This window comes from Aricia agestis, chromosome 2 (assembly GCF_905147365.1).
Source record: "Aricia agestis chromosome 2, ilAriAges1.1, whole genome shotgun sequence".
NCBI lineage: Eukaryota > Metazoa > Arthropoda > Insecta > Lepidoptera > Lycaenidae > Aricia > Aricia agestis.
In genome coordinates this window covers 14,611,304-14,628,837 of record NC_056407.1, presented here as the reverse complement: position 1 = coordinate 14,628,837, position 17,534 = coordinate 14,611,304, and the positions used below count along the sequence as shown (strand labels likewise).

General features: G+C 38.8%; 1 protein-coding gene across 5 annotated transcripts in view; it reads left to right on the top strand.

The window, feature by feature from the left end:
* LOC121737408 (embryonic polarity protein dorsal-like) overlaps positions 1-16,915 on the top strand; it is a 64,800-nt gene extending 47,885 nt beyond the window's left edge. For 4 of the 5 annotated variants that reach the window (XM_042129104.1, XM_042129090.1, XM_042129085.1 and 1 more), the window contains 4 exons: positions 2,009-2,073; positions 4,077-4,244; positions 6,981-7,139; positions 9,857-11,817. In XM_042129104.1, the coding sequence (XP_041985038.1) occupies positions 2,009-2,073; positions 4,077-4,244; positions 6,981-7,139; positions 9,857-11,140 (1,676 nt within the window). In that variant the 3' untranslated portion in view covers positions 11,141-11,817. Of the gene's footprint in view, positions 1-2,008; positions 2,074-4,076; positions 4,245-6,980; positions 7,140-9,856; positions 11,818-15,149; positions 15,186-15,421; positions 15,493-15,732; positions 16,132-16,609 lie in introns of those variants that run through there. The other variant, XM_042129111.1, reaches the window with a different exon arrangement.
* Positions 16,916-17,534: the final 619 nt, after the last annotated feature.

The following is a 17,534-nucleotide window of genomic DNA, read 5'->3' as shown; positions in this document are numbered from 1 at the left end:
TATTGTACAGAGTATAGTTAAATCCCGTATATTGTCGGTTAGATGATCAAGTTAACTAGCGCTACCGCATGACGTTACCGCATATTTCGGTCCGTCTATTTCTGGTGGGGTTTCGTAACCGACATCGATCGCTGATCGGGGAAATTTTTGCCTAACAAAAGATCATCATTTTAGGCTAATTATGAAAAAATTAAGCTGATGACTTTTGTGTTAAAAGTTTTCGCTGCACAAATTCAGTATTTATAACAAGGACACTACAATTGTATGATATTTCTACTTAGCAGAATATTTAGTTTCTAACATTGAATCATTTTCTTCAAAATCTAAAATATAAATAAATTATATTCAGTCTAAACTAATTATTCGTTACAAATTGTTACATTTACCTAAACGTCAACGATTTCTTTTCCTCTTTACGGTTGGAACAAAATCAATGAATTAACCGTTCCATTCAGCTCGCATACAAGATAGTGGCAGATAGTAACAGAATATTATCTCAAGTAGACCGTGTACAGTAGTTTAAATATTTGTACTCTCACTAAAAATATTTACATCTAAAAATATTTCAACCCAGTTAGCTACTGGTCGCTACTTACGAACTGAAATTACAAACATTTATAGATTTATTTGCCGCGGCGCAAACGCGCGGTTTTGCCGCTACACCCTGAGTTCACACTTCACGTGCAAATGTACGTAACGATTTATTTAAAGAGCGGCGCGGTCGCGGTGTAATTTACATGCATTTGCTTGTAATCTCGGGCGGACGCATATAAATCCAGTCTAACGCTTTTTAACTGACTTCCAATAAGGAGGAGGTTATACTTTTAGTCATCGACACATCACATTTCAGATGAAGGCTAGTGGACTAAATCAAACGCTGTGATGTCATAATGACGCAAATGGTGAAACAAATGATAAGTTTCAGGGAAATTGTTGTGTGCGTACGGGAGACCAATCATTATATTTTGGCCTATAGGTTGTTAATTATTCTTAGGGTTCTGTACCCAAAGGGTAAAAACGGGACCCTATTACCGGGACTTCGATGTCTGTCCGTCTGTCCGTCGCGTCTCTATATCATCAGGCTGTATCTCAAGAACCGCTATAGCTAGACTTCTGAAATTTTCACAGATTGTGTATATCTGTTGCCGCTGTACCAAAAAAAACTAAAAGCCAAATAAAATTAATATTTAAGGGGGGCTCCAATACAACAAACGTGAGATTTTTGGCCTTTTTTGCTCTATATCAATAAGAGCAACGGGTAGGTACTTGATTTTTTCTCAAAGTCCTTAATTATATGTGTACTTTAATATTTAATAATAATTAAAATTAAATAAAAAATTAAGGGGGGCTCCCATACAAAAAACACAATTTTTGGCCTAATTTTGCTCTATAATGGTACGGAACCCTACGTGCGCGAGTCCGATTCGCACTTGGCCGATTATTTAAGAGATTCGTGATCCAAAAGGCCGCTAGGTGCACTTTGCGTTAAGGTTGGTGAAAACAATGCTTATTTTCACCAACCCTATTAGCCCCATAACAAGCGCAGGATGTAAAGTTTACCTCACATTGTAGTCGGGTCTACATAAACTTCTGTTTACTTTTGCTATGGTTGACATAGACCATCTGGCAGTGAATTGGATAACAGCAAATCATTTCGTCGCTCGTTAAATATAATCTGGTTTGTTTCACCGCTTTTATTGTTAAACTGGATGTTTCCTATAAAATCCAGAACGATTGTACCGTTGCCCGCAATAAAATGTAGCCCCTCAGGCAGGCCGCAGTGTACTCTATGCCAAATGTTATTCGGTCGAAGGTCCATTAGTATTAAAGACTATTAATGGTCCTTCCTAAGGCTTCTTACAGACGAACGGCACTTGTCGACGGCAGTTGGCGGCACGCGTCGACGGCAGTCGATGGTAGTCGGCGGCAGGTGTCGACGGCAAGACATTCGTCAATCATCTGTAAGCGCTCTAAGCCATAAATGTGTACAGATTATTTTTTGTTGCAGCGGGCTACGCACATAGGAACCAACTTCAGAGCATCGACCTCAATGCGGTCCGGTTATGTTTTCAGGTTTGTAAACTATTACAATTTATATCCTAAACTCCCATGCATGAAAGTTAGGTAATGTGAGGTTGACAAATTGAGATCGGATTCTTAGTCTGATCGAAATTTTAAACATATCCATACTAATATTATATAAAAACTTGAGAGGTGTCAAGGGACACCCGAATGGAACGGAGTTATTTCTTATGTTCTAAAAACCTGTATACATATACAGTCAAAAAAATTATTAAAAAAACGCCATCTAGTTGACGCACAGAAATACTATCAACGCCCTCTGCCCCTACTATGCAGGTACTAATAAAAAAGTGTCGAGGTCGAATATCGTTCTGTCTAGGCTCCTTTACGCCGAACGCGCCATAAGGAACTTCGTTCCAATAAATGCGAAAGTGTCTATCAGTTGTTATGGAGATACTTTTAGTCCAAGGAAATGACATGTAAGGATACTTTTCATCTCGGACAAATATTTGCTGCGGTTGCCGCGCGATAAATGAATTTTGGTGCAACGGAGTTGCGGGCGTCGTCTAATTTCATATAATTAACGCAAATTGGGTATCAATGTAACATCTACTTTTGAAAGCTTCTGTCTGCCTGTAAGTGTACCTAATAACTAGTCAGGGCTCGGAATCGGTATTTTTTTAACCAGGTTAAAACTCTTTTTAACCAGGTTTTTGGATAAGTGTTCGCTCGGAGCGAAACCGAGAGCGGTATTGCTTCTGAAATTAACCTGGTTAATTCCTCGCGGAAAGTAACTAGTGCAGTGATATCTTCTATCCCTTTCTAGTGCACCATCTAATAGCCAATAGGCCATAACTTGTTTATGTGTGGACAATGGGTGAAGGTCGTGGTGTGTGTGAGTGGGCGGGGCGAACATAATCGCGAACGGCTCTAACCAGTATTTTGAGCAGGAGCAGTTTAATTTTGCTCTTTGAACAAAACCAGGAATAATTTCGGTCCGTTCAAAGCGGAATCGAAATGAAAACGCTCTTTTGGAAATGTATGACGTTTCTAACGAACAAGATCGCGAAGATCAACCAGGTTTCCGAGCCCTGTAACTAGTAAATGCTCAAGGGCATTGTATTCACGCATTTTGGCGCCTATCCATAACGATGAGAAAGTGTTCGTCATCACTCTACACACTAAATTATGATTACACTAGCTGTTGCCCGCGACTTCGTCCGCGTGGACTTCAGTTTATAGCGCGCGATGTCAACAAAATTGGTGTCAAAAGCTTTTATAAAAAAACCCTGGTACCCCTTAAATCAAAACAGCTGTGCAGTGTGTACATAATATTTCAATTTTTTAAATTAAACTTTATATTTTATGCCAAATTCTTAAGCTTATTTAGCCCCCCCAATTGGCAATTACACAACTTTACCCATAAACTATTTATCATTGATAGGTTTAAGGCTACGTCACTGCATAGATTTATTAAATAACGTAAAATAGAAATAACAATCGAAAAAAATCGAAAGTCGAGTGTAAGATAATACCACCTGTTATAGAAAGACTTTTGGGCAAGCGCTATCGCGATGTAGTAGACGCACGGCGCCATCTATTATGCATTTTTGGAACTAACTTGATTTGAACAAATTTAAGCATTTTCACCCCCTTACAACGCTTTTTTCCAGTAAAAAAGTAGCCTATGTCCTTTCACAGGCTTTAGACTATCTGTATACAAAATTTCATTACAATCGGTTTGGTAGTTTCGGCGTGAAAGCGAGACAGACAGACAGAGATACTTTCGCATTTATAATATTAGTATAGACTAGACGACGCGGACGCCCGCAACTCCGTTGCGCCAAAACTCGTTTATCGCGCGGGAACCGCACATTTTCCGGGATAAAAAGTATCCTCTGTCCTTTCCCGGCACTTGTACTACCTCCGTACTCAATTTCAGTCAAATCGGTTCAGCAGTTTGGGTATGAAGAGGTAACAGACAGGCAGGCAGACTTTCGCATTTATAATTTTAGTATAGATGGTACCCACACAAATATACCTTCTTCCGTCAGGTTTTCATCCCGGACGAGCGGACGGGTCGGATCCGACGTTCGCTGCAGCCGGTCGTGTCCGACGTCATATACGACAAGAAGGCGATGAGCGACCTCTTCATCACGAAGCTCAGCCACTGCTCCGCCTCGCCCAAAGGTGGCACCGAGGTCATACTACTATGTGAGCGGGTAAGCGCCTCAAATGTACCATCGAGGAAATTGATTCCTAGGCAGTTGACGGACCTACGTCATGCGGTTGGCTGTCAATTCAATTTTAGCTGTGATCGGTCGGATGGGTTGACTCAATGCGACCACATTACTCAGGTCCGCAATCTGCCTAGGAATCAACTTCTCTTCAAAATAGTACAAATCCTAACAAACCGCATGGTTGTAGAAATAAGAAGCAGGTGACTGGTGAGATTAACATGCAATCGTCGTAAACGTGCACGTGCAAGATGTCTTAAGGTGAGACTGCACCAGGCGTATCTGCACTGCATTAAAACGACAGCACGGTCAAAATATTCTTTGTGTGTAATTAAAATACACAGCAGCGGAAATACGCAGCACGGCACTCCAGTATGTGACGCGAAGTCGCATCGCGCCGTTGCAGTGCAGCAACGCCTTATGCGGTCTTACTTTTAAACACACACGACAACCTATATATCCAGATATATGATACGAGTATCTGTGATGTCAGCAGCTGTTATCTGCCGTTACCGAATCCACCGCAGTCGACAGCAGTAAGCAGTAAAGTACGACAGGAACGTCAAAAACAGATGGCGTCGTTGTCGTTCATAGTCGCGCTACGAAGGACAGTACTCGTTCGTGTGTATGGTCTTAAAAGAATTAAAAACAAAATCATAAACTTTAACATGTGACCAAAGAATTAGATACGCGGAAAGATGTTTTGTTTATTAAACCCGAAATCGTCGTCGCGCCTAAGCGATATTGTTATGTTATATCGCTATCGCTAATAATATTTTATGTTTAAATACTAGCTGTTGCCCACGACGTCGTCCTCGTGGACTTCAGTTTAAAGCGCGCGATGTCACCAAATTGGTGTCAAATTTAAAATCTTTTTAAAACCCTGGTACCCCTTTAATCAAAATACCCAAAAACAGCTGTGCAGTGTGCACAGACTATTTCATTTTTTTAAATTAAACTTTATTTATACCAAATTTTAAAGCTTATTTAGCCCTCCATTACACAACTTTAGCTTTACCCATAAACTATTTATCATTGGAAGGTTTAAGGTTACGTCACTGCATAGATAAAGTACAGTTATTTATCAGCGTGTATAATAATCGAAAGAATCGAAAAACGCAACTCAACGTGGTACTACATCTTATAGAAAAACGTATGAGTAAGCGCTAGCGCGATGTAGGCGACTATTAGCGCCATCTATTATGAATTTTTGGAAGTAACTTAATTTGAACAAATTTACGCATAAACACCCTTTTACAACCCCTTTTTCCAGTTAAAAAGTAGCCCTTTCTCAGGCTTTAGACTATATGTGTACAAAATTTCATTACAATCGGTTTAGTAGTTTTGGCGTGAAAGCGAGACAGACAGACATACTTTTGCATTTATAATATTAGCACAGTGTTATTTACACTGTGATATTAGTATAGATGTATTCATAATTCTTCTGTCCATGTTTCCTCTATTAATCGTTTGGTCGGAATGATAATGACAGGTGATATGATTTATTAACCGTGCCGTAGGTTTTCCGCCTACCTACGCATATTCTTATGTGAAGTCTGAGATACTTATGTCTTTTGTTGCCTTGATCACATCTACCGAGTAGATGTGATCAAGGCAACAAACACTGGCAAGGCACTGTCTCGTCACTCTACTCCGCGTAATGCGGCGTACCTCATAGAATTTTTTTAACGCGACTTGCGATGTCGCTCTGCTGCACACTGCAGTTGCCCAAAGTGCTGTCTCGCTTTAAGTTTAGCGCTGCAAATGGTTGTTAACGTCATAATATGCCGTTTTATTCTAAGAGGTATCCTAATAGCATTTCAGATTCATATTTTAAGGAGTTCCTATTAAAAGGTTTCAAAGTACACTCATGCTATTTTGTCAGTGCACAGTGCAGACTGTAGACTATTAGCTGCAGTTTTCGAAGTGTATGTCCCGTTCTAACATAAAATTAATGGGAGGGACAGATTCCTCATTTTTCCTCGCTAAATCACTTTGGATTTTGGGGCTTAAATAAAAAAAATATAACACCCACCGATCTTAATATTTACCACGCGTGATCCTCAAGGTCAGGTAATAATAATAATGTAAAATAAAACATTTTTAGAAGGCAATATAATATGAGCTCTATGTGTGCTTGCAGTGAGTTCAAATTTACATTTTATTTGAAAATTACCGAGACACTGAACTTAGACTATTATCATTCAGTTTTCGTTTCCAATAACTCGTAAATAACTTGATAATATTTTTATTAATATTATGTATTTTATTATGTGATTGTAATCAATGCATAACAACAGTACTTATATTTACAAACAGCACGCTTTTAGCATACATTGCATGATGTAATGTTTTTGTATTTACATTTTAGCATTGATTAACTACTGCAACTGGAATAAAAAATAAGCCCCTTAGTAATAATTTATGGTTTACTCTAAAATATAATGCCTTTATCTGTTAGGTGACTTTTCCATATCGGTCAAAGGACTGTAATAAGTGTACTATTTTAATAAGTAAAGGACTGTCATGAGTAGTTCCAGTGTGACTTATGAGAGTATTTTAATAAGTAAGTAAAGGAGTAAATAATAATAATTTAACTAGAGCTAAAACACCCTTCAGGTCTAATTTGACGAGGTCTTAAGAGGAACAGCATCTACAGGCTGTATCAGCTTGTATGCCTTTAGTTTCAAGCTCCTAATAAAATTTTAAAAATCTCCACAGATAACAAAGGAGGACATATCAGTGGTGTTCTTCGAGAGGGGTGATGGTGACAGGATCGTGTGGGAGAAGTCCGCGCACGTAATGTTGGTGCATCGCCAGTACGCCATCGTGTTCCAGACGCCGGCCTACGACCGCTCCGACATCAGCTATAATGTGCAGGTGAGAGAGACAACTGATCTCTTCTAATGACATGGAGTTATAGGCTCACTTTCTGGAACGAAGAACCTTATCGCGCGATGCGAAAGGGGGCTCTAGCTTCTACGGAAAAAAATAAGACGAAAAGTTGTAATGACACTTTTTGCTATACTTAGTTATAAGCCGTGAGGCGTGCGTGTACTGTTTTTCTGTCTGCGAGTCGAAGTTCGAGGTTGTTTTCTATGAGAGAGAGAGAGAGAGCTCTCTCTCTCATAGAAAACCACTTCTTTCTATCCGGGTGTCTCTTGACACCTCTAGCTTTTTTGTAAAATCAGGGAGCAAACGGGTTACCTGATGGAAAGCAATAATTACCGTCGCCCATGGACACAACATCAATAGAGTAGCAGATGCGTTGCCGGCCCTTTAAGAGGGAATACGCTCTCTTTTTGAAGGTTAATCGTATTGGTCCGGAAATACTGCTGGCGACAGTTCGTTCCAGAGTTTAACTGTGCGTGGTAGAAAGTTACGCGAAAAACAATCGATATAAATCTGAGTTCTGACAGACACTATGTAGAATGGTCACAAATTTCGCATATTTCGCAGTGTTGACTCATATAAATTCTTGAATGTTATGACCCTAATCCAAAATAATAATTTATAAATGATAATATAATCTCGATGTTTCACATAAAATGGAGTTTAGTGTAAAGTTTTCCTTGTCGTTTTAGATTCGTCCTTCATATCGCTGTGCATTTAAACTCGACTGTAATCGGTCTGCCGTCTACTTGGCAGAGTGCCAGTGCCATTTGCCATGGACCACGGTTAACGTCCAGCTGGGGCTCGATTCTCATACCTAGAATTTCGCTTCGATTGCTGTTTCTTACGTTCGAATAATGCATGAGCTATAAGGCACCAGTTGGAAGCCGGCTACATGAAGTTGCAGCAGACGACGTGTCGTCGCGACACTACTGGTTTCTATGTATTTCTATGAATGATGCCTGTTTTCACCAACGGTCTCCTAACGCTAAGTGTTCCCTAGCGATCTTTGCGGGTCAAATATCTCTTAAAACAAACAAAAAAAGTAATGTTTTGCTAAAGTTTTCACGCCCTAAGGACGAACGTAACACACTAAAATTCGTGAAACCTTAATGGCCGCTAGGGAACACTTAGCGTTAGGAGGTGGTTGGTGAAAACAGGCATAAGTGTCACTTCTCACTATAGCTTCGTGTCGCTAGCTACGGAGGGTATTTCATAGAAATACAATATACATAAACCAGTAGTGTCGCTGTGACACGTCGTCTGCGGTTGCTTCATGTTGCCCGCGGCTGCCAAGTGCCAACCGGCACCTTTAGTCTAAAATCTTGGAAACGTTTGAGTTATGAGAAACGGCCCGTGACCGCTTACGATGATGACCGTCTTTTGAAAGTCGGTTAAAATATACTTCATTTACCAATCTCAATCAATATTGTGAGTTGTGACGTCAATTAAATTGTCAAAATGTATTGTTAGCGATGATGACTCATTAAATACTAGTGCTGTGGTAGAATAACTTAATTTTACCTTGTATAATATAACCGCAATAACCGTTTATGAATGATGTTTAGAAAATTTTACTTTAATAGTAATATTATTCAGCACAAAACTAAATCTTACATGGGCAATGAGCATAAAAAATTGGTAGAATTTAAAAACGACCGACAATTTGACCAAAACCCTACCACGCTCTTAGATTTATAGTGCAACCTGCCAACGTTTGGTCGTAAGTCAATTCATACTTATAAGTATTATAAATTTGTCTGTCTGTCTGTTACCTCAAACCACTCTGGCACAAACCACTAAACCGATTTTGCTGAAATTTAGTATGGAGATGCTTTAAGTCCCGAGAAAGGACATAAGGATACTTTTGATTCCTGAAAAAGAACGGTCCTGCGCGAAAAATTCGATTGTCGCGAAGGACCGTCCTTTTTCAGGAATTAAAAGTAATAAAGTATGCGCGATTTAATCGAATTTTCGCGCAACTAGTGCGCGAAGTTACTCAAAAAATTGGACACGTTCTCACATTAATCATTTAAGGCGTCTAATAGCGCGTTATCATTACCATAATTTGTATAATTATTATGCCTAAACATCAATCAATTTAATTTAATAATAATAAATTATTACGAATATAGTAATGGCTGGTGAATCATAATATTCTTACGCCAACTACTTAGAATTATTATATTTTGACTTGTCATTGTACGTACCAACTATTGTATAACATATTATTATATTGACATCAACAGGTGTACTTTTATTGTAGCGTTTGTTAGTTGATATCATACGTCCGGACAAAGAAAGAGTTTCGTCATTGGTATAATAAGAATACATCTAGCAGCTCGACTTGGCTCTAGCTACGATTGAGGACAGCGATAAATAATAATTTTAAAGTCTGTACTATTCATTATTCACATGACAATACCATCATCATTTATTTTCATACTAGTGTCTTGCTACAGCTCGCGGCTCGCGCGGTTGCTATGATTAATTATTATATCAACTTTCCCCTGGAATCACTCTGAGCTAGGTTCTACTGAAAACTGCTGTAAAAACACTGCCATAGTGTCCTGCGAATTTTACCTACCATAGTATAGGATATAAAAATTCCTTCATACGTTTATTTGTCTCCGAATTCTAGTTTAACACTTCTGCACGTTAATTACTGGGAAGAAATACAAAACGTTCCATCTCAATCGTTGCAGGTGTATCTCCAACTGGTGCGGAACTCGGACAATGCGCGCAGCAACGCGCTGCCGTTCGAGTACACGCCGGATCTGAACTCAGGTACCGCGCGCAAGCAGCTGCTCGACCTCGGCCTGCTGTCGCTGCGCCTCGCCGACACCAACAACAACAACAACAAACCCGACGACCTCGTCTCCTCCACCTGCGACCCCGACCCCACGCTCGACTCCTTCCCCGACAAAACCGACCTCGTCCAACCCGACGACACGCTCGTCGAACCCTCTGACGGAATGCACATCGAACCCTCGGACGAGATGGTAGTCGACTCCAACGAAAAATCCCTCGACGACCTCCTCAACCAGGTCGCCGAACTCGACGAAATATATTCCGAGAACAGGACCCGGCTCGAGAACGTCACCATCCTCGACGACACCGAGAACGACTTGGAGGAATTCAACGACGCCGGCACCTACACCAGCTTGCAGCTCGCGTTCAAAAACCCCATAGACATCGGCACGCCCGAACCCGAGGCCGCGGCCTACGAGGACGTGCAGGTCCAGACGTACCGCGGCCCCATCATAGAGTTCACCCCCCTGAAGCGAGACACCGACGACGAGCGGGCGCCGCCCCTGCCGCCGAAACGCGTTCGGAAAACCTCCGAGTCGTTCAAAACCAGCCAGACCTCCGTCAACAGCTTCCTCAAGCCCGGCAGGCAGATCCCCATCACGCGCAGCCCCGACTCGCCCAACCGCAGCCGAACCGACCTGACGATGGCCAAGAGCGAGCCGGCCCTGCCCCCCGCCCCCAAGAAGCGCTCCTTCTTCTCCCGCCTGTTCCGCAGACGAGACAAATCTCCCGCTCCCAGCGTCAAGTCCGAGGGCGCCAGGGAGTTTAAGAGCAAGCCGGTCGGCCGGTCCGTCAGCAGCGTGTCGGGGATCCGGCCGACTAAATTCAAGTCGTCCGTGTCCCACGCGTCCCTGAAAGACAACGCCTCGGGGGCGGGGCTCAGCTACGCGGACAGCGTCACCCATATTTCCCTGCACGGCGATAACGACGAGAGGTCGGCCTCGCAGGCCTCTCTGCGTCGCGGGCCCCTCCCCCCCGGCGAGGGGACTATTCTAGTCGCCGAGAGCGTCCTGGCCCTCGACGCGTCCGCTTTCCGAAAGCTCCAAGACGATCTTGAGCTAACGGAAGCGGAACACTACGCGCTGTACATGGCTGTCGCGCCGCACGCCACGGCGTCCGAGTTCGACGAGACGAGCTGTTACTATTCCCCAGTCGACGGAAGCAAATTCCAAAACTGAAATTCACTCCTCGAAATCCGATACGTATTAATTGCCAAAGATTTTTATACCAAATGGAGTTTACATTTTTGATACCAATGGAATATTTTATTACGTCGCGTATTGCAATAGTCTGAAGTTCCGTATAAAACTAGTCCGCTTCTTAATAAGTTAGGAACTAATGTGTGGGTTTAAACTACACCAATCTTGTCCCTCGTGTATGAACGATTTGGCAACTACATAATTAAGAGCCTATAATTATTATTATTTAAGCAATAGTTACATCGGAAACTGAGGCCTTATTCGGAATTGCTTTTGTAATTCGTACTCAGTTCGAATGAAAATAAAAATCGCGTCGACCGCACCTTTACTATCAGTTATCTAGAATGCGCGGTCGTGAATTGCGTTAAGCTATTCTAATCGGGAACTCGGTTTTGTCGGGAATAAGGTTCCTTTTATCCTTTCGCTACATCCTTTTTTTTATGTATTATTTTACTTTTTTTTATTTCACCCTTTTCATTTAGATCTTAAAACTTGTGTTCTAAAATAACCACTATGTTTTAGATGCGAGCCACATATCACGTAAAAGGCAGAAAACTTTATCGTCTGTGCTACCTCAGTACGATAACAGTAAGTTCATTTATATGTGTCCTGTGCACGGGGTGTTCACTTTTGTCACTTTCATAAATTATGTCGACAGTAACATCTGCAGATGAACATTCATATAAAAAAACATTGCATTCCTAATGCATTTAAAAATATGTAACTTTGTCTATGAGAGCGTCCAAATATTTGATGACAAAAGTAAACATCCTATGTATGATTTTTTGAGTACAATCGCAATGCAATATTGACTAGTATTTCGAGCTGCAATCCGGTGTTTCGTTATGTCAACACTTCGGTAAATTGTGGCTTAATTTTACTTATATTTTAATTTTTAAATACTTTTTATTAAAATATTTACACAATGGATACTCTTTAGTCTATACAATGTTTCGTCCCTGTCTGATGAGATAGGACAATCGCTTGGCAGACAGAGACAAAACGTTTTCATTTTTAAAGCAAAGTAGTTAAAGTTTTATATTATCGAAAAATGTTAATGCTAGTCAGTGATTGCTGTTTGTATGTGATGTGGGTAAAAATTGTGGTTTTGGGTCATGGGTATTCTATTTTCAGCCCCATTTTCTTTATTCTATAAAAGTTTTAGTTTTATCGTATAAACTTTACCATCCCGTGATAACGGAGTAGTAAAGTTAGGAAACGACAATAGTCGTTCAGAGGTATTGTCACAACTCTCTTAGTTAAGTCGTTATTATGTGGCCTAAAGTATGAAGAATAAATTCCACTTTTCGAAGTGTGTTTTAGGCATAAAGTTAATATACCTAGCGGAATAGAGAAACAAAGGTCTGAGTAAGAGAGATGTCACTATCAGTAACACTGCGTGCTAAAAAGACACGCGTGATACATGACAGCAGCACTCTTTTTTTGACGTCCAGTCGGCACGTGCCGCACGTTGACAATTTAATCTCATAGAAATCATATTCAATCATGCTTGTGTAAGTGTATACGTACACATATTTTTACACACAGATGAAACTAATTTCGATTTCGTTTGACAGCTCGAGATTGTTGCTGTATTCCGCTAGGTATATTAACTTTATGGTTTTAGGACCATCATTCTGTCATTGATTAAAAAATTATGATTTTCATTATGACATATTATAGTCTCAAAACATTTAATTAAAGCTATCAGAATTAATCAGAGTATACATAATATTTAATTAGATAATATAGACAACAATAATTTCGAATCTTACTACCACTAGTCATTTGTAACACTAGTAATATTATTTATTTATTTAAATTATATTTATGTTTTATACTATTATTATTAGTCTGGCAACTCGCACAACATAATATTATAAAACCTATTTATTGTAGAATTTAGGTATGTTAATTTTTGTTTGAAAGTTTAATTGTTATTAACTTATAATTAATCACGTTTATTTATTTTAAGTATTCATTTTGGTGCATAAAATATTATAAATTATTATCAATGTTATTATTAGTGCAATACTAACTTAGGTATATTTTTTCTAGAGTAAAATACTAAAGGCATAAAACATTCAAAGCGCAGTCGCCTGAATTTTTTTAAGTACTTACTTAAATAAGTTTAAGGAAAAAAATAAACTGAAACACCATTGATTTTAATAGTTAAGTCGTATGTTAATATGAATATGTGTGTTGAATTTTTTATTCATTTGGCTATGTTATACATAAAACCCGTTTGTGGCAAAAAATGATATATGTATTATAATATAATTACATATATTATGTAATTCGCTTAAACCAAAAATGTTGCCAGTATAAATATTATTTTTGATAACTTTAAAGTTACCTAGTACTATTTGAATGATCTACCATGCAATATTATATTTTACTTAGAGAATACTTGAGCCTAAGGTTTGCTTGTTATTTAAAGTAATTACAATAAATTTGTACTTTACATAACTAATTTAAAGTTTAATAAAATACCGGTACGGCGAAAATACTGTACTTGCCATTGAATTAATAATAAAGTTATGCAAAATCAATATATTATACTCATAATATTATACTTTGTAAATATGTGATTTTGCAAAAAAACAATATTATTTTAACTCCATAAAATGAAAAAATATTTATTTGTGAAATTATGGTTTTTGGCATATTGTATGGCAAAAATTGTATGCATACAATGAAAATAGTCATAAATAATTTGTTGAAGTTCTTATACTTTTAGTAAGAATTTCTTTAAAACGCACAATACTGAAAATTTTCTGCATGAAGATAAATAATATTATCTTATACACGTTTCCACCGGCTTTAGGGTAATGTATATCGTTGGATAAGAATTTTCACCAACGCTTATGTGTCACTTAACTCTAGATTTTAAGTAAGTGTCAGTGTTGGTGAAATCTTAAGAGAGATGTACTCTAATTGGCCGATTTTTACGTAGATTTGTGAAATAGTATTTTATTACTATTGTAGGTTACATGAAATACCTTACTAGTCTAAGCTGAAGTGTGGTTTTGATATTTTATCTCAACTGAAAGTGTTTTATATAGATTTTTATAACATAAGTGTTGGAAAAAGATTTTTGTACAATTTATACAAATACTATGAAAAGCTAAGCTTTTGCTATAAATTTTAATATGATGCTAATAAAATTGGAATGCAAAATTTGTTTATTTGAATACTTATATCCAATGAATGCCAAACCAATGTCTGCCACATCGAAGGTAATTTTCTTTAATTTGTTTGTCTGTCTTGCATTTGATTTCGTTTTTGGTATTGTTGTTGTTGTTTTTTTCTTCTTCTTTGAATGATGTAAATACGTTTGCAATATAAGTAGTTTTTAACACTTATCACAAAAAATGTACTTTATTAAAATATACTTATTGTAAACATCGTAGTCTGTATTCTTAGCTTTAGATTTTTTATTGGTTTTACGCTTCTTTGAACACACATATCCATGTTAATATTGTTTTGTATTTATTATGCATGACTTTTTTTACTGGCATGTTGATTTTTGTCACCTTTTATAATATATTTTCGACTTGCAAGCGTAGTTTAACACCTTTGCAACTTTAATTAGTTTTTTCAGCACTAAGTATATCTGTCTATTCTTCCATAGAAATGACTATTTTCTACGCTTGCTGGTCACTACTTACGGACCTCATTACGAATTAACTACTTTCCAATTCTTATTGCGTTGATAATTACTTTAATTTTGTTTTTTTTTGTATCACTGACCCCCTTACTAATAAAAGTGTCTACTTTTAAGTTAAACAATTTGTTCTCATCTGGTAAGGACACTGTATAAGTTATGATTAAAATGTGTGTATACACAGTATTACTACCCAGCGCATTTTTATTAGTAAGGGCTAAGGGGTATAGGTTTTTATACCTGCTTGTAGTGTTTTTATTTTCCTTATTGATTTTGAACTTTACTTTTGTACAAAACTAAACTAATAACTTTCTGTTACAGGAAATTTCCATGATCAGAAAATCAAAGCTGAACCAAGTAAGTCGCGTTATTTAAAAAACCTTAGCTTCAGTTGATAGTAATTCTTATTTTGCAATCTAATATGCGTTCCTTATGAAGATACTATAGATTCATAATATTATTGTGTATAGTATTTTGTGTAAATTTAATAAAAATTGTTGCATTTAGGTAAGTTTATAAATAAATAAAATAAAATTTATTTATTTAAAGATTTTCACTTGGATTTTATTAATAAAATGTATTTTATTTTGCAGGTAACACGCCGCCGCACCCCAGTCATGTGGGCAGTCCCATGGACAACCTTATTTACCCGCCATACGAACAGGTGGGTAACTTATTCGTTACTTAAGCTTATTAGTTACTATTAAATTATTACTATTTATTAGACTACTCATACCACATTGGACTAAGTACAGACGTGCAGTGTAAATAAGAATAAGAAAACATTATATGTAACGGTTTTAAAACATTAGTCATATTTTATTCCATAGCAGTTGCGTAGCTGCACGCACATGTGGATATAAATTTTAATATTTTCGAGTAATTACGTATTATGTTTTTTTAGTGGTCAGCAGTCCCGGGCACCAGTCAGCCGACCTACGCGCAGAACGTGACATGGGGTCAAAATTTACAACAAAACCTCCAAATGATGCCCCGCAACATGCAAACGCTGTCTCCGAACATGATGTCCGGAATGGATCGAATCTCACCCAACCTCGGCTCCACGAACGTGGGTCTGCCCATGAACATGGGACACGTTTCACCAATGCCGGGCCACGTTTCACCAATGGCGGGGCACGTTTCACCAATGGCGGGGCACGTTTCACCAATGGCGGGGCACGTTTCACCAATGGCGGGGCACGCTTCACCGATGGCGGGGCACGTTTCACCCATGGGCTACGCACCCGAGAACCCCGCCGCGTCGACGGCGATGGGCGTCTCACCCCATTACACTCAACCAACAGTAAGTAAATGTATCAATATATCGCAGTCATCTGGTTCAATCTGCGATTCGATTAAATGACTAGCGCGTTCATTGAAAATGATTAAAAAATATAGATTTTGTATATAGCCAGGTGTATTAGCCAGACGATGAAGTAGGTAACTTACAAGGTTTGTTCAAATTATTGAAGAAATAAAGACTTATTGTCCTTATGTTTTAAAATGTTACTTATACTCTACTCTTCTTCATCCACTTACGAGTTACGTCTTCAATTAATTAAGTAGTAAGTCGTCTCTGTAGGCCTACTATTAAACCGTTTTGAGACTCAAATAATCGGTTGAGAATGCCGCGTCCCGCTCTAACAACGTAATTTCTCGTTTGTTAGAGTAGGACGCGGCATTCTCGTACTATTGTTTGAGTCTCAAAACGGTTTCGTGGTAGGCCCTTGAGTACGGCAGTAAAATTCCACGCGCTAAGCACTATTTGAATATAATTTCAGGAGCAGCTAATGGAGATGACTGATACTCCATCGCTGAGCGGCCTGCTGGTGGGCGGGGACATCCAGTTGAACTCCGGTGACCTCTCCGGTATAGCCGCCTTCCTCGAACAGAGGCAGCCGGACCTCAGCGACAGCCTCAACAGACTGTCCACTAGAGACCTCCTACACTAGACTCGTCACTCGAGTGGTGTGACCAGATGAGTGTGCGGTTCGGGTGGATATTCATGTTCGTAATACACAAGTTATAATACGTTAGAGTGTTCAACTTTATTTAGTTTTTAACAGTGTTATGCAAATGTCGGAGCAGAGGGCGCTGCTACATACAGGCCCATAAAGTTAATATACCTAGCGGAATAGTGCAACCAGCGACCACATAGCCTCTAGACGCCTAATGCAAGGCGAATACTTTCAGACAATATGTAAGACTTATAGGTCTTACTTTAGATAATGATAGCGAAATCTGTCTTAGTATCGACCACATCCGTGACCCATGTACATCTCGTGCGTTTCATACAAAATATTTTTTTTACTGTCAAGAATCAATTTATTCAGATCTCAAATTACACTGGTCTGAATCCTTGACGAAAGCATTTGACATAAGTCATATCCCTTTCTATCAAATACAAATTAGTAATGCTTATCCTTTCTTCCGTTATCGTCACGCGTCACTACTCACTTCACTAGTGATGTGATACCAACTTTCAGATCTTTCAGAGGTATATATTTTTTTTAAATCGAAAATCGAAACAAAGCGTGATATGATCAAGTCATTTTGAGTAGAACTGTTGTTAAACAACTGATTAATGATTATAATTTATAGCGTGTATATACGTGGGGGAGCCATGCTTCGGCACGAATGGGCCGGCTCGACCGGAGAAATACCACGTTCTCACAGAAAACCGGCGTGAAACAGCGCTTGCGCTGT